Source organism: Nannobrachium achirus (genome assembly GCF_963921795.1).
Source record: "Nannobrachium achirus genome assembly, chromosome: 2".
Lineage (NCBI taxonomy): Eukaryota > Metazoa > Chordata > Actinopteri > Myctophiformes > Myctophidae > Nannobrachium > Nannobrachium achirus.
The window spans coordinates 22,672,703-22,697,450 of NC_137811.1; the positions used below are offsets into that span (position 1 = coordinate 22,672,703).

A 24,748-nucleotide genomic window follows, 5' to 3' on the forward strand; every position below is an offset into this window, starting at 1 on the left:
TTGTGTGTGTGTGTGTGTGTGTGTGTGTGTGTGTGTGTGTGTGTGTGTGTGTGTGTGTGTGTGTGTGTGTGTGTGTGTGTGTGTGTGTGTGTGTGTGTGTGTGTGTGTGTGTGTGTGTGTGTGTGTGTGTGTGTGACTTTTAGTCCAGTCGTTATATGAAAAAACCTAAAACAAATTGCAATAGTAGCAAACTCAACTGATTCTGTATCCTCATTATGTCCTTAGTGAGGGAAAAAAAGTCCCAAGGAATCCCATAAGGGCAAAGTTTTGAAAACGACCTACCTACCTTCACTTACTATACACTACACTATAAAGGAAAATATGACTCCCAAAAGATCTCCTTTAAGTGGGATGTGAGGGGTCAAACTAGGGGTTTTTAATTATTCTGAATCCATTGCAAACATTTGTTTTGCATGAAAAACATTCCTTGGGCTAAAAACGGACCCGAAAAGACTGTGAAAATCACTAAACCATCGTTTTGAGGGGCCATTTCTTGCCCAAGGAATGTTTTTCATGCAAAACAAATGCTTGCAATGGATTCAGAATAATTAAAAAACCCTAGTTTGACCCCTCACATCCCACTTAAAGCAGTTTTTTTGGGAGTCATACAGTTTACAGTTTACAGTTTAGGCATTTAGCAGACGCTTTTAATCCAAAGCGACTTACAATCAGCAGATAACATCACAATAATAAACAAGATAATATGTCAGTACATCATCAACAATATAACAAATGCAAAAGGATATCTATCTAGAAAAACACCATATAATCAAAGTTCTAAAAAACATAAAAAACAAAACAAATGCTAACTAGCTTCATGTATTCATTGATTTTTCTGTAGTGCTAAGGGTTTAGGTGGAGTCTGAAAAGGTGAGTCTTCAGTCCACGGCGAAAGCTAGCGAGTGAGTCCGTTGTTCTAAGTGCGACAGGGAGTTTATTCCACAACTTGGGGGCCAGGAGGGCAAACTGTCTCGGACGAGTGGATTTTTGCCCTGGAGTTTTTAGCGAGGGTTCTGTCAGCATCCCTGTGTTGGCTGATCTAAGTGACCGGGTGGGGGTGTAGGGGTTGATCAGTTTCTGGAGGTATGGAGGAGCCATACCTTTGGCTGCTTTGAAGGTCAGCATCAGTGTTTTGTATTCAGTGCGGGCCGCAACCGGGAGCCAGTGGAGGCTGCGGAGAAGGGGAGAGACATGTGAGAACTTAGGCTGGTTGAAGAGCAGTCGTGCCGCGGCATTTTGGATCAGTTGGAGAGGTTTAAGTGCACATGCCGGGAGACCAGTGAGGAGAGAGTTACAATAGTCAAGCTTTGATATGACAGACGTCTGAATGAGGAGCTGGGCTGCCTCCTGGGTGAGGAAGGGTCTGATTTTACGGATGTTATAGAGTGTGAACCTACATGACCGGGTGGCTGATGCAATGTGTGCCTTGAATGATAGCTGGCTGTCCAGGACCACACCAAGGTTTCTAGCAGTAGGAACTGAAGTCACAAATGCATTATCTATGGAAATAGTGAGATCTTGCATGGGGCAAGACTTAGCTGGGAAGAAGAGTAGCTCCGTCTTGTCCGGGTTCAGCTTAAGGTGGTGGGCTGACATCCACTGTGAGATGTCGGCCAGACATGCAGCAATGCGTTCTTCCACCTGGGTGGCAGAAGGGGGGAAGGACAAAAACAGTTGAGTGTCATCAGCATAGCAGTGATAGGATAGATTGTGAGCAGAGATTACAGCACCAAGGGATTTGGTGTACAGGGAGAAAAGCAGAGGGCCAAGTACGGATCCCTGGGGGACTCCCGTTTGGAGGGTTCGGGGGGATGAAAGCAAACCTTTCCATGAGACCTGATAGGTCCGGTCCGACAGGTAGGAGGAGAACCACTTTAGTGCCGTCCCGGTGATGCCTAGGTCAGCAAGGGTGTCCAGGAGTAGCTGGTGATTCACTGTGTCGAATGCCGCTGATAGATCCAGAAGAATCAGGACTGCAGAGTGGGATGCAGCCTGGGCAACATGGAGTGCTTCTGTGACTGCTAGGAGTGCCGTTTCTGTAGAATGGGCCGGTTTAAAACCTGACTGGTTGGGATCCAGCAGGTTGTTCTGTGAGAGATGGAGAGAAAGCTGGTTAGAGACCACACGTTCAAGGGTTTTTGAAAGAAATGAGAGGAGGGATACCGGTCTGTAGTTCTTGACGTCCGAGGGGTCAAGAGTTGGTTTTTTGAGGAGTGGTGATACTCTGGCTGCCTTGAAGGCAGCTGGGACACAGCCTGAGGTTACAGAACTGTTGATGATGGTGGTTATGAAGGGGAGTAGGTCAGGTGCGATCGTCTGGAAGAGTGGAGAAGGGATTGGATCCAGGGCACAGGTGGTAGGTCTAGAGGAAGTCACTAGTTTTATGACGTCATCTGTAGAGAGAGGGGAGAAGGAGGACAGACATGTTAAGTTGGGGATACAATTCCGTGTGTTAGACACTGTATTCTGGGGGAGATGGGAGAATGAACTACTGATATCATCAACCTTCTTTTCAAAGTAGGTGACAAAATCATCCGCTGAGAGGGATGACGGAGGGGGGGGAGGAGGGGGTTTGAGGAGGGTTGAGAACGTGCTAAACAGTTTCCTAGGGTTTGAGGTACATGATTGAATCTTTGTGTGGTAGAATGATGATTTTGCAGTGGAAAGTGAGAGTGAGAAACCTGACAGGAGTGTGTGAAAATGAGATAGGTCCTCTGGTTGCTTCGTCTTGTGCCACTTCCTCTCTGCCGCCCTGAGAGGTGTTCGCTCAGATCTGAGGGTTTCAGATAGCCATGGAGGCGGTGGATTTGCACGTGCTGGCCTGGTCGAGAGAGGGCAGAGACGATCAAACGCTGAGGAGACAGAGGAGAGAAAGGAAGATGTTAGAGTGTCAGAAGGGAGAGTGGGAAGGACATCCGGGTTTGGGAGGGAGGAGAGAATGGAGGAGGAGAGAGTGGAGGGATCCAGGGTTTTCAGGTTGCGTCGTGTGGTGACGGTCAACGGGTGGGTAGGCACAGATCTGAGGGAAGAGAGGGAGAGAGAGAAGGTTATGAAGCAGTGATCAGAGTATTTGACAGGGGTAACAGTGAGGTTTGAGGCAGAGCATGCTCTGGTGAACACAAGGTCCAATACATTCCCTGCCTTGTGGGTGGGAGGGGAAGGGGACAGGGACAAGTCAAATGACGTCAGTAGGGATGTAACTGGAAGACACTTTTCTGCAGTTGGTAGGTTGAAATCACCCAGTAGAATCAGGGGAGTTCCGTCCTCCGGAAATGAGCTGATCAGAGAGTCCAGTTCTTCCAGAAAATCCCCAAGGGTCCCTGGGGGGCGGTAGAGCACAATGATGGTGAGAGGTACAGGTTGTGTTATATAGATAGCATGATATTCAAATGTGGACAGAGAGAGGTGAGAGAGGTTTAACGCACGGATCTTCCATTTGGGAGATGTTAAAATGCCTGTGCCGCCCCCAGTACGATCTGTGGGACGTGGCGTGTGTGTAAATGTATGTGCTGCAGAGAGTGCAGCAGGAGTAGCTGTATTATTCGGTGTTATCCAGGTTTCTGTTAGTGCAAGGAATTGGAGGGAATTCAAAGTAGCCTGGCCTAGAATGAATTCAGGCATTTTCTTCTTTGCAGCTGAGTGGCAGTTCCAGAGGCCGCCTTGGATTGTAATGTGGTGACTAGGTGAGCGAGGTGGGTATATTAGGTTATTGGTGTTACAGTGCCGGGTGTAATGGTGTCTAGTGCGACGAGAGGTGAGCAGAGTAGGTATGGCAGGGAAGCACATTTTTAAACTATACCAATATAACAAATATAACAATAATATTTGAATCCTAAGTGCAAGTAAGAGCTAAAGTTATACTAATCCATGTGGGGGGCAGCTCCTTTGCTGGACGTGTCTGGAGAAGTTCATGTCCGATCTTGAATTAGGAAAAAAAACATGAAAGTTAAGTGCAACAAGATGAGAGTTAAGTGCAACAAGACAAAAAATCTCGAAGTCCTGTTTGTTTTCTGTAGAATCCTCAGTTCCAGTGGCTCTGGTCTGCAACCATGAATGAAAGTGCCTGTGATCTGGGCCCACTTAAATGCAACAGAGCATTAAAGTAGGAGGTGTAAACAGGATCACAGGCAGCCAATCAGACAATGGAGGAGGGATCAGAAGCCAAGGGATTGTCCCAGAGTGTGTTCTGACAACACACAGCTAGGCCAAGAATATACTTTAAACAAAGACAGGAATCTAATCTGAAGAGACAGACAAGTAACAGAAAGGATAGTTAAGTGCAACAAGACAAAAAATATCAAAGTCCTGTTTGTTTTCTGTAGAATCCTCAGTTCCAGTGGCTCTGGTCTGCAACCATGAATGAAAGTGCCTGTGATCTGGGCCCACTTAAATGCAACAGAGCATTAAAGTAGGAGGTGTAAACAGGATCACAGGCAGCCAATCAGACAATGGAGGAGGGATCAGAAGCCAAGGGATTGTCCCAGAGTGTGTTCTGACAACACACAGCTATTTCCGTCATATTTTCCTTTATAGTGTAGTGCAGGGGTCCTCAATAGGCGGACCGCGGTCCATGTCCGGACCGCGAGGCACCGCCGACCGGACCCAGGACGAATTATAGTAAAAAAAAAAAAAAAAGGAAAAATATTTTCGTTTCGTTTCATTGCATGCGCTGTGAGTGTGTGTGTGTGTGTGTGTGAGAGAGAGAGAGAGAGAGAGAGAGGGACAACGACGAGCTGATTGGCTGATGCCGGCCCACATGGGTTGTCATCTCTACGCTGATAGGCTGTTACCAGCTGGGTCACTAGAGTTCATTCCACAGACCACAGAAGCGTCCAAGTAGTAGGCTACTCGAAGCGTTCGGAGCTGCAGCCTGCAACAGCTCAACTATAAACCAGTGGGCTTCATTCACGCACAACAACATCAACGTGAATATGTTTGCAGGATTGTAATCTTCTCTCCAGACAGTTTGTCGGGACGTGCCACCGCCGTCTCTCTCTTTCTGCATGGATATGCAGCTAGCCATGCAGCTAAGCTAGCTGTGAGCTGCACACAGTAGCCTCCCTACTCAGTACAGGAGTGAGATACGAGCCGCTTTAGTCTCTGACGCGCGATACTTGTTTTCAGATCGATATTCATGTTGTGACACAAGCATAAATTATTCGAAAATTATCCCAGTTTGTTAAAAGAAAACAAAGCAACAAACATTAGCGCAAAATATCTCTGCTCCACTTTGATTTAAACATTCTGTAATCTCCCTTCAATGGGTTGTTGCACTTCAGTCAAGTGAGGTCCCCAAATGATTTTGGAGGAGTCCCCAGGCCAGATGACAGTGAGGCCATTCATAATTTAAGGACCTAAGACCTTTTAATAAAGAATCTGGAAACAGACCATTACTTTATTTATATATATATATATATATATAATATATATATATATATATAAATATTATATATATATATTCATCTATACATATATATATATATATATATATATATATATATATATATATATATATATATATATATATATATACAAATATATATATATATTTGTTTTTCCGGACCCGGACCTGTTTCAAAAAAATATTTGTGGACCTTCAAGATTTCTATTTGAGGACCCCACTGTAGTGTATAGTAAGTGAAGGTAGGTAGGTCGTTTTCAAAACTTTGCCCTGATGGGATTCCTTGGGACTTTTTTTCCCTCACTAAGGACATATTGAGGATACAAAATCAGTTGAGTTTGCTACTATTGCAATTTGTTTTAGGTTTAGCCTAATTTTGGCCTAAAATTACTGGACTATTTGTGATTCAGAGAGAGATAGAGATTTCATCAGTTCTGTGCGCAGAGAACCAGATGGTGGTGATTGTCTTGGCGTGACAATAAAACAAATTCAGGACAAAAGAAACTATTACACCTTCTGCACTGTCAGGATGGCAGAGTTCATAATGACCTAAATACACAATTTACTCACAGACCCACAGAAGCTACACACTTGGAACAAAACTATTTACACTGTCATGTGTCTAGAAAAAACTGACTTCATTATAACTTAAAGCGCTCAAATGCAAGTGTGTGGGCACACACGCACAGGCGCACGCACGCACACACACACACACACACACACACACACACACACACACACGCACACGCACACATACACTTACACAAACAAAGGAAGTTGTTATCTTGTACTGAGGTTTTAGATTGGTGTTATTAGACTTGGAGCTACCAAACACTACTTGTTTAGTAGTATTAACATCAAAAGTGATCTAATCTTTTATAAGATGTGATAAATGAAAGTGCTTTTGGTCATGGATGTTTTTTTTTTTTTGCCTGTTTGTCTTTGTTTGTTAGCAAACTAACTCAATCAGAGGATTTTCATGAAACTTCATTGGAATTAGTTCTGCATCTAATCGATTAATTTCCGAGGGAATGTTCCATACAGTTTTCAGTTAATTGAATTTGTTTTATATGTCTGTCTTTTCAAATACGTTTTTATAATCAGCCAAATTGATTAGTTTGAGTGACTGATTAGCCATTTAAGCCCTATGTTAAACTGCGTTGTACAATGGTGTCACGCACAAATAGTGTCACCGACACTATGGGTCCGACGACCTTAGCTGCGATCTCTCTCCCCATTTCCTGTCAGTCTACTGTCCTTTCCTATCAATAATAAAAAGAAACGTGAAGATGACATTTAGGGGTGCAACAATTAATCGAATGAATCAGTTGAATCAATGATTACATTTGGTGTAGGTTTTTGTGACGTATATTATAATACTTTGTTTAGCGCAATCCCCACAGGTCCATACCAGGCCTTTTGTCCCGCAACACCACACGTTGTGAGCTTGTACAGTACCTCGGCCATTCTCACCGAATGAATCAGAATAGGGACACTAAACGCCCTTTCAGACGGAGAGCGATTGACATGCCTTAGTAATTAATTTTCAAGGAGACACGGTGCAGTCTGTAGCGCTGTCGTCTCACAGCTAGAAGGTCCTGGGTTTGATTCCCACTGGGAACGGTACGTTGTGAGCTTGTAGATAGTCTATTTTCACATGTCTGAATATAGGGCTGAAGTGGGTTAATATGTATGATTTGTGATAATCAAAATCTACCAAGTAACTAACTAAAGTTGTGGGTCTGCTAACAGACCCGAGTCTGGCTGCAGTAACTGACGATGTGGCTGATTTTGCTTTTGTTTTTTCGTTACATTTGTGTTACTGTCGTGTCGTGTGGATCGACGGTCAACTGGGCTTTTTGCTAATTTTTTCATATTTCCACTTCCTTTAACACAATGCCTGCCAAGGGTTAAAAAAAATCTATCTTAGTACTGCCCGGCTTTTTACAAAAAATTAAAATGAAAATAAAAAAAAAATTAAACATTTAAAAAAAAAAAATAAGCTCTCAGAAGATGTCCATTGCCCCCTTGCAGTTGGCAGAAAAATATAATCAACCCCAAGAAAAATCTATTTTTAGATTAACACACACAAACAATTACAGCATGTGGATGGTGGCCATTTTGGCAGCCATCTTGAAGAAGGTGTGCAGAAAGCTGATTACATGAATAACATTTTTATAATTTTTTATCAGCATCACAGGCTGCCCAAAGAGCTGTGAACACATTGCTGTCTCATATATTAGTGAACAGTGCCCCCCAGTGGCCAAAAACGGTAGAACGTACAGTAACGTGTAAGGCGGTAGATAGCTGGGCAAAATAGAACGTTTATAAACGTGTAAGGCGGCAGATGTGTTAAGAATTTATCAAACACAGACCTTTTTAGCTCGAACCATTGCAAATAATCCACCTCTTTCATTTCACCCTCCCGTCAGGAGATTTTGAACCAACTCATGCGCGATCGGGTTGACTCATTAGATTCATTAAATTCATGAAGTGACCTTTTAAATGAGACAACCCCATCATTCACTTTTTCAACAGTTGCAGAGGAATCAACAGCGAATTAGGAATTGAGTACAAACGGACCCCAATGTAAACAAGCCATTGTGCTTTCTTGTGGAGTCTTTCCGAATAAAAAAGAAAAGTAGTGAAAAGAAATGAAAATAGCTGATCTGTTTGGGTCCCGGGAAAATGTCTTATTTCTCTCTTGGGTCTTGAGTAGGAATGGGACGATATGAAAATTTCATATCACGATTATTGTGAGAAAAGAAATCACGAGTTACGATATTATCGCGATAATCAAAATCCATTATCCTGGGGCGGAACATTTGCCAAAAAATAGCAGATCTACAAGCTTGCGACGCGGTGTGAGCTTGTAGATCGGCTATTTTTTTGGCAAAGACATTTGACAGAGTGGGAAAAAAAGACTGTATCAAGTACGTATATTATAAGTATGTTTTACCAATAGGGGTTTAAGTGGTACCGGATATGAAGCTCAGCAAATAAAAAGTGAATTGATCCCAGTGCATGACGGAGCACAATATCACGATAACTTAAATATCCACAATACGATTTTTTATCACGATAAACGATAATATCGCTTATCGTCCCATCCCTAGTCTTGAGCTAAAAGGTTTGTGAACCACTGTGCTAAAACCTGTGAGGTACCCTCACAAAAAAACATGCAGCATTCCTGGTCTCTATACTGCCTCCCCCTGGTCAGCCAGTGTGCCTGATGGTGGTGAAAAGAATTGGTAACGTGTTCCTTCCACACGCTACGTCCAACCGGGGAAACTCTGACTCGCTGTTGATGGAAAAGAAGCTGCTTGGACTCCTCATGCCTAGAAGGAAGCATGAGGTAAAAAAAATGGGATACTAAAATCGTGGGTTAAAAACTTTAAAAAGAAACAATAAAAGTAATGTATTTTCATGACAGGCGAGCGATGAGTCAGGATGTGCTGAGTGCAAGGGGGCGTGGTCCCGTGAAATTCTCGCGCTCGTTCCATGCACACTCCCACGTGGCAAGAGCTGGATTGTGGTCAGCTTTTTTCCCATGCTATGCGCAGAAGGACAGAACAATGATCGCGGCGGGATCCCCTGCTGATCCAAGTAAGACACCCTCGTCAATAATCTCAATAGTCCCCCGTCTGAAACGACCATACGGGTTCATGTGATTAAGGTCCCAAATTGGCCCATGGATTTCTACTACAGCCAGGGACCATTTTGGAGTCTGATGATAACTTCTGGTTCTTAATCAGAGCACATTAAAGCTCAGAATCAGACCATCATTTTCATTTTCTTAAAAACATATATTGACGCAAGACTGAATGCTTGGTTTTGTTTGATCCGAACCTGCTTATTGCAGCTACACAGTAAAAGCCCCAGTGTTAACCTGTCCATGTGTAACTGTGGAGTGTCATTTGTACCGTAGTTAAATGAACACAGAGTATTTTACTGTATGAAGTCGAGACCTCTTCTGCTCTTTGTGTGTGTCTCTCATGTCCTCTCTCTTTCATGATTCTTTAACTCTCATCTCTACATCTTATCTTTGTTTATATCCATCTCTCTCGCATGCATTTGGAATTTAATCCCCCTATTCAGGAAGTAGCTTATGAAAAAGATTGTGAAAGGGATGCCAGTGACTTATTAAACTTGGACACACATACTCCACAGTGGGTGAACAAAGCCAATGTTGTACTGGGAGAAGGTCAGCGGAAGTTGTAACGATGCCAAGCTTCAACCAACGCAGTCTCTTACTACATAAACGTTAGAGTGCTTACGTTACTTTTCAAATGTCGTACAAAGAGTAACCTGCACTGTCTGTCATGTATTAGTCGGACCTATTCATGTTTTGTTGTTTGTTCTCTTTCCTTCTTTCGGTAGATGTTGTTTAGTTGATTCAGTGGTTTGTTGAATTGATTGAATACTTTATTAGTCAAAAGCTAGTTAGTCAATGTGCCAATAGGTTGAATTGAGTTGATGATGCAATACCACAATTAACTTGTAAGTTGTATCTTACTTGCTTATGCTCTTCGCTCCCTATGGGGCATAACTTTACCCTTTGACTGCTATAGTTTTGCCATAATCTGATTTCCGAGGGCTCCGTGTACACAGCTTGTGTCCATTATGTACACGGGGGGTCCCGGTCACGGCCGACGAATGTCTTTTCTTTCATGCTGAGAAGAAAAAATACAACCGCGATGCTCCCTGCGTAAGTTATGGTCCATAGAAAAGGGGCTGTTTTGACCAAACGCGCGATGTGGGAAAAGAATCTGATTCTGCAGCCATGATGAATACAAGTGAATGGACAGGAGGATGTCCTGACTACATTATTTTACGAGGCATCAAGGGAAAGTATTTTCTCTCACTCCCGCCCGTGGTAGAGCGCTGTGTGTTAACGGTCCCGCGGCACTTCACAGGGGTAAGCGTTAAACCGTCCAGGAACGTGTGCATAAGGCATCCCATGTGTTAAGGCATTGATAATGGTTATCCACCTATCACGGTCTTTGGCAACCAGTTGCCTCATAAGAGACCCATCTCCATAGTGTTGATTTCATCGCCTGGAACTATGACGAAAAATGGCAAGAATAGCAGATCTACAAGCTCACAACGCATCGCGATGCGGCCCGTTGTGAGCTTGTAGATCGGCTATTTTCCCCTGCCCTGCGTTTAACTACCCCTTTTTTATTTCTTTTTTCCAGGTGTTCCACTACTACAGGCCAGTGTTGGACCTGGTTCAGTTGGTCAGTCTGTCAGAGCTGCCCAGCTTCATGCCCTCCAGCACACACTTCACACTGTATCCTTGCAATAACAACATCCACATGGGCGTGCATAATGTGTCTGTGAGTCAGTGGTGGAATGAAGGGCTGTCCATACTGTCTCTCACCACTGAACCTTTCGTCGGAAAAGCAGCTTTCCCAACTCTAATTCGGGGTAATGCTTTTCAGAAGTTGCGATTGACGTCATATTGTAGTTGAACCAGACCTTTATGACGAAAAGTACTCAAATGTTTTAAAAGTATCAATACTGCAACGTAGAAAAAGTATTGGTGTCCAATACTTGCCCAAATTGTAAAATGTACTTAAAGTACCGAAAGTAGAAAGTACGGTTTATGCAGTATGTCCCATTTCACAACTTTTCAAATGTATAAAAACCTTTTGAAAATAGCAGATCTACAAGCTCACAATGTGTCGGATCGTGGCGCATTGTTAGCTCGTAAATCGGCTGAAATGTATATACTGCTAATGTTTTCTAATAATAATCAAAATCTGCCTCTGAGATGTAGTGGATTAGAAGTAAAGGTATTGAAAATTGGAAATACTCGAGTTAAGTACTAAAAATACCAGAAAATTGTACAGTACATTAAAAGTTTTGCTGCCATTTTAAACATAGCTGTAGTAAGCAGCTGCCAAATTGTCCTTAACTTTTAACGTGGGCACGCGCAGTCGCGCACGCATCGTGCACTATCTGTGCGCGACTCATCTAGTAGACGTGTAGACTCGGTGACAGCTTTCGAATAAAAACAACCCCATTGAAATAGACATATCCGTTGCCACGCTGTATCCCAGCTGTGCGCTATGGTAACACGTGGACACGTTTGCGCACATAGCAGACGATATGTGCGCAGATCATATGCCAGGCGGGTAAAAGAATCAAACAGCTACAAAATAAAATAAAAAAACGTGTGAAAAAATACCATTCTATGGCCATGCAGTCATCTCACTTGTTTACAATGAAAAGCTATGCGAACGGAGCTGCGATTGGACGTCAGACCGGATATGGAAACCTAGATCCGGTCCAAACGGGAAATACGACCGGATACAGTTAGGAGGCGGGCCTAAAGTCTCCAAAGCGGCTATATACAGCGACCATACTTTTAATCGTTTCATAATGATTAAAGCTAATTAAATTTCCGGGATCGACGGGCATCGCAGAGTGGTACATCGGGAAATCTCCGGTTTCGACAGGGATCGCAGGAAATGAGTTAAGTACAGTGGAGAATCGACCAGCTATTACAGTTGCTCCTACTGTCCTGCAGTAATGTATGTAAGCATATAAACTCAGCACAAAAAGAAAGGAAACTTGACTTTGGTCCATTATATCTCCCCTTTAATAATACCAATCTGTATTGTAAAATGGTAAATGGTAAATGGTGCATTTATATAGCGCTTTTATCCAAAGCGCTTTACAGAGATTGTGCATTACATTCACCCATTCACGCACACATTCATACACCGGTGGCGGAGGAAACCATGCAAGGCACCAACCTGCTCACCGGGAGCAATGTGGGGTTCAGAGTCTTGCCCAAGGACCCTTCGACATTAACTCAGGGGGAGCCCGGATTCGAACTGGGAACCCTTCGTGCTCTAATAACGGTTTCTCTACCCCTGAGCTATGCCGCCCCGTATTGTGTTTTATATCATTTTTATTGTTGATTCGTCACGTTTACAAGGGGGTACAGTTTGTAAGCATCAAGCATTCGTGGAATGCGCAACACAACCAAATGTGTGAGTAGCGCCGACCCAAAATTTGCCAACATTCGGTCCATTATATCTCCACTTTAATTATGCCAAATGGTATTGTGTTTGATACGATTGTTATCGTTGATTTGTCACCTTTACAACAAGGTACATACTGTAAGGATCTGTCATTCGTGGAATGAGCAACACAGTCAAACGTGTGGGTAGCGCCCCTCCAAAAATGGTGAAAATGGCCTGGCAGGCCTGCAATACCGTTCTTTTGGTGTTCACCTTTGTTGCTTGGTTCATTGAATGATTGCACTCTCCCACAGTAATGGAAAGGAAAAGAAAAAACAACACTTATTGGCCATTTTTACACTTTGTTAATTTTAAGCTCAGTGTCAGGGAAGCCCAAAACGAGAGTAAATGCCAGCAGAATAGTATATTGCAAGCCATTTTGGCATTTGGCATTTTACATTCCTTTACTACCAGTGGTGGAAAAAGTACTCAAATGTTTTGCAATACTGCAATGTAGAAATACTCTCTGTTACTAGTAAAAGTCTGGTAATTGAATTTTACTTATTTTTATTATTTAGTATTGGCGTCAAAATGTACTTGCATTTTCAAATGTCCGAAATGTATACGAGCTGAAGTGGTTAGTGTATGTTTTAATAACAATAATAACAATCTACAAAGTAACTAGTAACTAAAGTTTATAATTGTAGTAGAATAAAGTATAATATTTGCCCCTGAGATGTAGTGGAGTAGACGTAAAAGTATTGAGAATTGCTTATACAGTACTCCCGTAAAGTAAAAATGCCTCTAAATTGTACCAAGTACAGTACTTTTGGTAAATCTACTTAGTTACTTTCCATCACTGGATGTTTTTACATCTCAAATGTTGTACAGTCCTTTACTACTGTGCTGTTCCTTAATCTCTTAACTAAAGAGGCCTGTCCTGCAAGTCGCTCAAAGCTAAGATGCTGTTGGACCAGCTCCGGTCACTACGTGGAAAAGTAAGTTCATGTACAGTAAGTGGTTGAAGTTAAAACAATTGTTACGCTTCTGGTGGTGGCCTGAGAAAGTTATCTTATCAAGCCAATTAAAACATAATAGAGAGAGAGAGTCAGTCCCCCCTCAAATTAATTGCTTTGTTTTGTCTACATTTTGAATTGATTGAAATTAAAAGAAAAGAGATCTGATACCAGCTCTAGGGATGGGGCGATAATCGTTATTATCGCTTATCGTGACGATTTAAATTTATTGTGAAATTATCCTCTGTCACCTTTTATTTGCAGAGCTGCGTATTCGGTACCATTTAAACCCTCTATAATTGGTAAAATGGAACTGGATATAATGTACTTGATACAGTATTATTTCACTCTCTACCAGATCTCTTTGCCAAAAGAATAGCCGATCTACAAGCTCACAGCGCTTCGTGTTGCGACGTGTTGTGAGCTTGTAGATCTAATTCTTTTAGCAAATGTTCCGCCACAAGGATAATGGATGATATTTTGATTATCGCGATAATATCTTAAAGCACACTTTTTGTTGGTCACAATAATCATGACATGAAGTTTTCATATGGTAGGGATGGGACGATAAGCGATATTATTGTTTGTCTGATAAAAGACTCACGATAATCGTATTGTGGAGATTTAATTTATCGTGATATCGTCCTCCGTCATGCACTGGGATCAATTCACCTTTTATTTGCCAAGCTGCATATCCAGTACCACTTAAACCCTCTATAATTGGTAAAAGGTAAGCCTACTTGTAATATACATACTTGATACAGTCTTTCTTTCCCTCTCTACCAAATGTCTTTGCCAAAAAATTGCCGATCTACAAGCTCACAACGCAACGCGTTGTGAGCTTGTAGATCTGCTAATTTTTGGCAACATTTTTTGTCACAATAATCATGATATGAAATGTTCATATCGTCCCATCCCTGGTTTTCATATGGTCCCAGGTGGGAGGGTTGTTCTGTCTGTCCTGTGTGGTCACCCCCATCGCCCCGCCCCCTGCCAGCCAGCTCAGCTCCCAGCGCTGGAAAGAGTTCCTGGCCAGGAGACCCAAGTCCCTGCCTGGTAAGATCTTCATCATTCTGATATACTTAGACCTAATCTTAACAGGAGACCCAAGTCACTCTGCCTGGTAAGATCTTCATCATTCTGAGGCTTCACCCAATCTTACCATGGGCTTTTTCTTTATTTTTTCACCCTCAACAGAGGTACTGTAAGTCAGTGCTTCTCAACCTTTTCAGGCCGCGACCCCCAAAATAATCACATTTTTACTGGGGACCCCCCACCCTGACGAGCACCAAGAGTTGAGGCATTATATCTTGCATAACACGGTTCTATTGTGAAAATAGCAGATCTACGTGCTCACAACGCCTTGTGTTGCGAGGCGTTGTGAGTATGTAGATTGTCTATTTTCACAATTTCTGCCTCTAATATTTGACATATTTAAAATTGTCACTTTAGAAATGTTTATATACCCTCTATACACTTAAATTTCACGATGGTTTGTTTACTGTTGAGTGAGAAAACAATGTTGAACATTAAGTCAACCATCTGGGGACCCCCCAAAATATTTTTGAGGTTTTAGATTTTTTGGCATAAATCAGGGCTATTGAAAACCCTTTACATCTGAGTGTTGGTTAAAATAATATTGAATCAATGGAAAGTAGTAAAAAGTGCTTGGGACAAAACCTCCCCCTAACTCCACACTTTCTGCCAAACCAGTTAACTCCACCCGATTGGCCCTGTCTTTTTTTCATAAATATGTGCTATTGATCACCCTTTACGTCTGTGTGTTGGTTAAAATAATATTAAACCAATGAAAAGTAGTAAAAAGCCCTTCGGTCAAAACCTCCTAACTCCACTTGAGCTCCATCCATCCATCCATCCATCCATCTTCAACCGCTTATCCGGAATCACAGTTCCAACTGAGACTTCCAGATTTACTTATCCTGCGCAACTTCCTCCACTCCCTCTGGGAGTATACCGAGGCGTTCCCAGGCCAGTTTGGAGATATAATCCTTCCATCTGGTCTTAGGTCTGCCACGGGGTCTCCTCCCAGTGGGACGTGCATCGAGGACCTTCCTAGGAAGGCGCTCGGGGGGCATCCGTACTAGATGCCCGAACCACCTAAGCTGACTCCTTTCCAAGTTCTACTCCAAGTCTCTCTCGGGTGATTGAACCTCTCACCCTATCTCTAAGGGAGATACCAGCCACCCTTCTGAGAAAACTCATTTTCGGCCGCTTGTACCCGAGACCTTATACTTTCGGTCATGACCCACACTTCATGACCATAGCTCATTTTCCCGAAAATGAACATTTTGGAGTTAGGAGGTTTTGGCCCGACAGCAGAGATATACTATATATCCAGTAGCAGTAGGTCTAGGGGTCACTCAATGGTTTGTAGTCCTTAGGGTGGTTGTATTCCACTCGCTAGCCTTCTTTTATTGCCAAGGGTCCATGGGGTGAGTAATCGATAGAACACTTTTTATTGTTTGGGTGAACTATACCCTTTATCAGAAAAAGAAAAGAACTCCCCACTCTGCTGCCAACCAACTCTTTGTACCCATGACTTCCTCCTGGCTTCTTGCCATATCGTCGTTGTCGGGTGGAAACTTTGTATGTCCAAAACCGTTCGTTTCGTATTTATCATTTTAAAAACTATTTAAACTAGTGAAAACAGCCGATCTACAAGCACACAACGCCTCGCACCGCGAGGCGTTGTGTGCTTGTAGATCGGCTGTTTTCCCTACTTACCGTATTTTCCGGACTATAAGGCGCACTTAAAAGCCTTTAATTTTCTCAAAAAACGACAGTGCGCCTTATAGTCCAGTGCGCCTTATATATGGATCATTCATTGACATTGACATTCCCTTTAGCACAGCTCCATCTGTTGGATGCATAACGCAACGGTAGCGTCTATTATGTGCGCCTTATAGTCAGGTGCGCCTTATATATGAAAACAGTTTGAAAATAGACCATTCATTGACAGTGCGCCTTATAGTCAGGTGCGCCTTATAGTCCAGAAAATACTGTATGTGTGACGCTTTTGTATGATGAAGTAGGGCTTTAATTTGCGAAAAAACATTCACATTTGAAATTTGGAGATGCAAGGTTTCTGCATGACAGTGACGGCTTTCAATCAAATGTGTGTGAGAAGCTGTGTCCAAACCTTTGACTAGTAGGGTATATATACGTATTACAGTGCCCGAGGTGGAGGTGAAGGGTGAGAGCGCCCACTACTTCCTGCTGGTGCAGGGGTCAGAGGTCGCTGGAGGTGATGGAGCCTGCAGGGTCACCATGCTACACTCGGCCAAACAGATCAACGGAGCCGCAGCCATGGCAACAGTCACCGGGCTGCTGCAAGAGAAATCTCTGCCATCAGGTATATGTTTTCTTTATATATATACGGTGTATATATATACCAGTAAGACTCCCTAATCGGGAGATAAGCGACCGTAGGTCACTTATCTCCACAAATAGGGCAAAAATGTGTTTTTCCAAAATCTTCCTGATCCATGTTGATGACATGAGTGTAGACATAGTGTGTAGTGAGTTTCGTGATTTTAGGGCAAAATCTGTAGGAGCAGTGTCCAAAAATGTGTTTTAAAAATCGGCCTGAAGGTGGCGCTAGAAGAGGGGCATGTGAGAAATGAGGGGTGGGGTCTCCGCCTTGGTGGACGAATAGGTACCGGGCCCGGCTCTCCCGGACGCTCCTAGCCCGAGTTACGGCATTTTATGTGAGCTGCAGTGGAGGGGGTCCTCCACTGGGGGCGCCACCACTTTTGCATCCGTTCTGGAGCAGCAGGAGTGGGTGGTCCCCAGGAATTCCCCGTGAGCAGCCCCGTTGGGGTGGTCATTTGGTCATTTTTGCACATGTGGTCATTTTTTACACCTGGGGGTCCCCCAGGGACCTGGGGGTCCCTGGAGCTCTGGGGGTCCTTGGAGGTTGTAGTTTGGCAGGTAAGGAGTGTGTGTGCAAAATTTGGCATGGATGGGGGCAACGGTTGTGGAGATATGAGCAGGACAAAAGTGTGACGTGTGACTGACGGACTGACTGACTGACTCACTCACGGACAGCCCGTGGAGGTTTTGGTAGTAAATGCGACCTACGGTCGCAATTACACCAGTGGTGTAAAGTAAATATGTAAGTACATAAGTACTGTACTTAAGTAAAATCTTTAGGTATTTTACTAGATTATTTCCAATTTTCACTTTTACTTTTACTTCTACTCCACTACATCTCAGAGGCAAATATTGTACTTTTACTCCGTCAAGGAGGGCCAGTAAGCTCACTTATATAGTAGGTATATACCGGTACTATAGTAGCCACAATGTAATACTTTGTTTTCAAGAGTGTAAGGTGCTAACATCAGTACAAAAAGAGAAAAAAAAAAGAAAAAAAAAAGAGAAAACTAACATCAGTAGCATTACAAAGTTATATTAAAAAACCTTACTAATTAAAAAATACTCCCCCCCCCCCCCCCCCCCCCCCCTTGCGTCAGTGCAGCCACACTTGCAATGTCCCAGAATTGCACCTTTCTGGTTTATGTGGTTGTTGTTAGTAGAGATGGGACAATATGAAAATGTCATATCACGATTATTGTGACCAAAGAAATCGCGATTTACAATATTATCTCAATAATCAAAATAGCCCCAACATCCATTATCCTGGGGCGGAACATGTGCCAAAAAATATCAGATCTACAAGCTCACAACGCGTCGCGTTGCGACTTGTGAGCTTGTAGATCGGCAATTTGTTGGCAAAGAGATTTGGTAGAGAGTGAAAAAAAGACTGTATCAAGTACGTATACCAGTAAGACTCCCTAATCGGGAGATAAGCGACCGTCAGGTCGCAGCGTGATTTTAGCGCAAAATGTGTAGGAGCAGTGTCCAAAAATGTGTTTGAAAAAAAAGGCAAGGAATGTGTGTGCAAAGTTTGGCATGGATTGGGGCAACGGTGGCGGAGATATGAGTTGGGGAAAAGTGTGACGTGACGGACAGACTGACAGACTGACAGACAGACAGCCGGTGGAGGTTTTGGTAGTAACTTCGACCTGACGGTCGCAATTATAAGTACGTTTTACCAATAGAGGGTTTAAGTGGTACCGGATATGCACCTCGGCAAATAAATGGTGAATTTTGCATGACGGTGGACAATATCCTGATAAATTAAATCTCCACGATACGATTATTGTGTTGTTGTTTTTTTTTTTATCACGATAAACGATAAGATCGTCCCATCCCTAGTTGGTATTAGTCATGGCTGTCAGTTAGGGTTGATTTGGTAGTCGTGGCTGTCAGTTCTAGTTTATGTGGTTGTTGGTAGTAGTCATGGATAGGGCTGTCACAATTATTACATAATCGTCTAATCGCAATTATTTGACATAATCGCGATTATTTTTCATAATCGTTTCCACGTTGAAAAATGTTCATATATCTTTTTTTAAGTAAAGAAAATAGTGGAAATAGACGATCTGCAAGCTCACAACGCATCGCATCGTGGCGCGTTGTGAGCTTGTAGATCGGCTATTTCCACTATCAATGTTCTTTTTTAAGTATAAAGTTGTCAAAGTTGTCAGTAATTTCTTTGTATATTTAGGTCATGTGTCATATCTACCAAGCCTAAAAGCCAAACAGCAATGTAATTGTCAACGACAAAAACACAATTAAATCGTTAATCGCAATTATTTGAGACAAAACTTATCGTCATGTAAAATGTCATAATCGTGACAGTCAGTGATGTCATTACGTGCGCATCCCGCATCAAAAACTCATTCAAGTCACCCAGGGACTCATTCATGTCATGGTCCTGGGGTCCCGGGGATGCGCCTCCATTGGAGTCCATGTTAAAATAATTTACTTCTTCTACTTAAGTTGCTATATTAGTTTAGATAGTTTAATTCGTTTTTTAATGTATTGTGTAAGATAAACACTGTAAAGATTTATTATCAGTTAAACCTGGAACAGCTAAAAACTATTTTCACTAGTGGTTCTCAAAGTGGGGTCCTGAGTCCTTGAAGGAGTTCCAGGGGGTCCCCAGATAAATGATAGTTAGGAACCAAATAGAACTTTATGGGTCTGTAACTCGGTGAACAAATGGAACCAAATGGACCCGTTCCATTTGTACTCTAGTATTTTAACATTTAATATAAATTGGGGTCCCAGTGATATAAATATAATTAAATGGGTGTCTGTAGCCTAGTGTATTTAGAAATCCTAGTTCTAAGTTCAAACATTAGCCAAATTGTAAAATAAATATAAGAAATAGGCAAACATTTTGAAAATAGCCGATCTACAAGCTCACAGTACTTGAAAACATTGTATTGAGGACTCAATACAATGTTGAGGACCCAGAAACTTTTCTGGGACCCATTTGACTGACCACCTGTGGGTCCCGGGACCCATTACATTGAAAACCTAGTAACATCACTAGTCATGGATGCCAGTTAGGGTTAGTTCACATGGTTGTTGTTGGTAGTCATGGCAGCCAGTTCCCACCTGATGTTGTGAGGGAGTGCTGACTTTTCCAGACGGTACTGAATAACCGCTAGCTTGCATAGCGTTTTAAGACTAGGACTTGCGTCTAAGATGAACAGGTCATCAGAGGGTTTGACGCTTCCTCCAAAGAGGATGACACGATCTCCCACAATGCAAGAGCACGTCCACCTCCATGGACCCGGGCATTTGCCCTTGGGCTTAACCTTCTTCCAGGCGAAGGTCTCTGGATTGAATCTCCACAAGTCATTCAACCTCTGGATCTTATTTTTTCGGGTACGGCAGCCACCAAAAATGTACAGCTCTCCATTGCAGACAAAGGCTGAATGAGACCTGCGTCCTTCTGGAAGCTGTGGAAAAGAAGTCATGTCCAGCCAGGAGTTGGTCTCAGTTTCAAACCCGCTGGTCAGCCAGCAGTTGGTCTCTGTGTCAAACACTCTGATGTTGGTGTAGTCTTGACGGCCCCCAAATACAAACATCTTTGTCCCGATGATGGTGGCAGTGTGACCTTCTGAAACAGGTGGTAGTGGTCCTCTGTTGTTGATTAAAGACCAGACCATTGTGCTGATGTCCAACTTGTACATGTCATTAGTCATTCCAGTCAGATTGATCCATCCTCCATGGATAAACATCACCTTCCCCAGGACACAGGCTGAGTGGTCACCCCTCCCCTCTGGAACATTCCCAGAAACCCTGGGTTTGACCCATCTGTGGGTGCAGACATCAAATCCATAAAGCTCATCGGTGAGAGGAACCCCTCCCCAGATGTAGACGATACCTTCGATCAACACAGCTGTGTGGTCACAGCGTCCGGAGGGGACCTCAAGGTGATGTTCTCCACTTCCAGTGGTCACTGGGGTCAACTTCCTCCAGCGTAAAGACACTGTGTTGAAGACGTTTACATCCATTGGATCCGTGTCCCTCTGATACTTGCATGATCCTCCAAAGCAGTAAACCTTTTGCTCCACAGCAACAGCAGGAGGATATAGTTTGGGTCCTCCATTCGGATGTACCGTCCAGCAGAACATTTCTCACACTGTAGATCAAGTTGGATCTCTTGAGTCTTTCTCTGCAAAACACTGGCAGCCAGATTCTACGCTAGAAGTTGCTAAATGGAAAGTTGTTTATTTGAGGACCAGTTTTAAAGGATATGGTTGGGACGTCATTGCGTGATGATGTCGTTACGTTGTAGTTAATAAAATATGCCCATATATGGGCATGTGACATCATAGGCCTGGACATGGAACACCATCTATGGGCATAAAAGAGCCAGACAGACAGGGCATGTATGGAGATGACTGACGTCATAGACATGAGACTGACACAATTACACGCAGAATGCCAAAGACAAGAAATACATAATGACAATCGCCAATTGGTTACAATACACATTTCGTGACCGGTTTAACAATGTCCGTGTTATGTCCACAATGCCTGTGACTCGCGCAAGCAGGCATGCTCTTATTGTTTGTATCGTTCAGTGGTATTTGGTTCACGTGACGCTTTACAAACCGAAAGAATAAGGTTAATCCAAACATAAAAATGATCCACAGAAAAAAAGAGTAATCCAACAGAAAGTTGATAAAAACGCTCTTGTGATAGTGTTTTTCGTACTGCTGAGCGTTGAACGTGAACGAATCAGTTGAACGGATCATTGCCGTGAACAAAATAGTTGGTTCACTGAACTGTTTCGCCCACCATTAGTGTAGTGGAGAGGGTGGACAGTTTCGAGTATAGTTGGGATGCACATAACAGAGGTCCCAGACTTAGAGAATGCATAGAGCAGGGGTCTTCAACCGTCTGGGACCCCTAGGGGGTCCTCAGAGTTACTACAGGGGGTCCTCCAAATCTTTGTGTGATAGAAACCTTTTTTTTTCTTTTTTATATTAACCACTTGAACCCTAGCGTCCATATTCTGAGAACTTTAGCCAAAAATAGCAGATCTACAAGCTGCGCGAGGCGTTGTGAGCTTGTAGATCGGCTATTTTTGGCAAAGAGCTTTGGTGTAGAGGGGAAAAAGAGCAGACTAAGTACAGAGTGAAAGGTCAAGTTTATTAAGTATTGACGGTTCAAGTGGTTAAATACCTGAAAACCCACATTGACATGAATCCAAAATATACTGATAATCGTGCTGTCAAACGACGAAACTATATGGAATCTATGAACAGGTTGTGGCGGTCCCTGCTTCATCTCTCTCTCAACTAAGGGGTCCTTGGCCTGAAAATGTTGAGGACCCCTGGCATAGAGAGTGGCTGTTGCAAAGGAAGCAGCACAACACCTGCACCACCCCGGGCAGCTGAGAAACTTCAAGCTGTCAGACAAAGTCTATGAAATCCTTCTACGCTGTACAACCCCAGAGCATCCTGTCAGGTGCCGTCTCTGTATGGTATGAGAGCAGAGCTCCAGGACCGAGGGGTTATGCAGAAGGTGGTGAGGTCAGCTGTGCTGTACCACAGGGAGCTCCTTCTGGACACAGGTCAAATAGAATTATGAATGACCTACATCATCCTAGTAACTGGACTGTTTGTACGAAATGGAAAGTGTGGAGGTGCTCAAGACGCAGAAAGTCTTCTTCCATGTGCCTGCCTGTCAGAGTAAACAGCGGTGCATTGGTGATTCAATGTTTTTGGGGTCGCTTATCTAGAGACGTCCCTAATTCAACACTGCTGGTAATATATCGCACCTGTGTGAAGTGAGCGCCACACACCTCGCATGGTATCAAACACGACACACGTGCATATCTCCTTGTATCTCCAAACATGGAGATCCATACTCATACATACATACACTCAAATCTCCATACATGGATATCTGTGCTCATACATACATACACACAAAGCCAGACTTGGTTGGAGTGGTTGGCACCGCTCAAAAACAAAGAACAAATCCTTTTTAAAATAAAACGGCTCGAATCCTGAGCCACTGCTCAAAATGTTACTGGTACATATAGTGTACGGTACATACGTATACTGTTCAGGTGGAATAGACAAGTGTTTTTATGTGTATATTCTATCTCATCCAGTATTGTTACTTTTATTATTATGTTTTATTTGTCTGTTTTATCAATTATAGTGTCTTTACATTTTACTGGATATGCAGCTCAGCAAATAAAAGCTGAATTGATCCCAGTGCATGATGGAGGATAATTTCACGATAAATGTAAATCTCCACGATAGATACGATTATTGTGAGTGTTCTTTATCACGATAAACAATAACTATTATCCTCCCATCCCTAAAACGAATTCCTTGTTACAATTACACCGTGAAGGGTTTGGCAGTTGAAGCACGACATTAGCTGGTTCTGAGGAACTGAACTCTATCCATTCCAGCCATATCTTTAACCCAAGAACGCAGATCCGGGAACGCATCTGTCATGTAACCACTTTAAACTTTATACTTTGGCTATTCAAAAATAGCAGATATACAAGCTCATAGCATGGCACAGAGTGCCGCGAATATACTGAATATACTGTATATTCTTTTAAACCGAAACATTTTAACTCGAATCTTTGCTTCTTCAATTACATTCAAATACATAAATCCGGAGGTCCTTGACATTGAAAACATTGAGCATCACAGATAGAGAAACATATGTTTGTTTTTTTTGTTTTTTCCCCAGAAAACCATTAGGATTTAGAAGAAATTTTTAGGTTGTTTGCTTAACTAGCCCTTACCCGTTCAAAGATATGAGCTCCGAAATGATGTGCAGTGTGTGGGTTATGGGATGTGCACTGTGCACACAGTATATGAGGGATGGAAAGTAACTTTAACTGGTGCTTGCATGCTAATATGTAGGAGCATCAATGTAAGAAATACCCGTTCCATTTAACAGCTACAGAGATACTGTGTACCGATCTGCATGATTTTTGGACAACATCTGTAACAGGGCCAGAACCCACACACACCCCCCCCCACCCCACCCCCCTGTGTGTGTGTGTGTGTGTGTGGGTTTGTGTGTGATTGTGCACAGCCTGAACAACAGCGCCCCTCCCTTAACATGTGTGGTCACAAAAGGTACTGTAGGCTAAATAGATATAGATACACCATAAAAATGCTAATATACAGTATATGATTTGTGAAAGTGACAAACGGGCTTCACAGGTATGTTAGGTGTGTTCATATGCTAATGGTGATGCGATTTCAGTTCAATTGCTCCAGCCACTGAGGAGAAACGCTGTTTCAGACAGACAGACAGACACTCACTCACTCACTCACTCAGACAGACATTCGCAAAATTATAGTATAGATAGATGTGTTTATTCTATTCCTCCTACTCTCTCCTGAACCAGGAAGGAACACAGGGGACCGGCTCTGCAGCTCGCTTCCCTGTCTCTCTGGAAAGGACCTGTTGAAGAGAGAGAAGAAAATAACACAGGTCCAGAGCCTGGCAGTCAAAGAATATCTCAGTAAGTGCACCCAAACAACAGCCATGAAAACACAAATCACAGCTCTAAGTTCATGGCCATGTTCATGCTCTGCTGGAAAGCAAATGTGTCGGGAGAAATACTAGCTGGAAGTGTGGAAGAAGTGCACATTGAATGGATGTTTATTTTTTTTATTTTTTTGTGGAGTACCTTAGAGTTGAGCTTATATTATGGAATAACTCAAAAAGCAGTTTTTCAGACACGCATACATACCTTCAGGACTTTTTCTGGTGCAAGTGGTTCTCAATTCAGATGATGGAAAGTCTTGGGAAAGAGAAATGTCGTCACTGTCGGGCAGAAACCTTGTATCTCCAAGTTTCAAATGTGTACTTTTTTTTTCGTAAAGTAAAGCCCTGCTTCATCATACAAGACTGTCGCAATAAACTTGTGAAAATAGCAGATCTACAAGCACACAACGCCTCGCACCGCGAGGCGTTGTGTGCTT

General features: G+C 42.9%; 1 protein-coding gene across 1 annotated transcript in view; it reads left to right on the forward strand.

Moving 5' to 3' along the window:
- The window catches only part of mtbp (MDM2 binding protein), a 69,834-nt gene that overhangs the window by 18,578 nt on the left and 26,508 nt on the right, over positions 1-24,748 (forward strand). Inside the window, exons 9-13 of the mRNA XM_080753223.1 lie at positions 10,600-10,694; positions 13,307-13,373; positions 14,330-14,447; positions 16,585-16,764; positions 24,169-24,285. Coding sequence (XP_080609349.1) covers positions 10,600-10,694; positions 13,307-13,373; positions 14,330-14,447; positions 16,585-16,764; positions 24,169-24,285 — 577 coding nt within the window. The remainder of the gene's footprint in view (positions 1-10,599; positions 10,695-13,306; positions 13,374-14,329; positions 14,448-16,584; positions 16,765-24,168; positions 24,286-24,748) is intronic.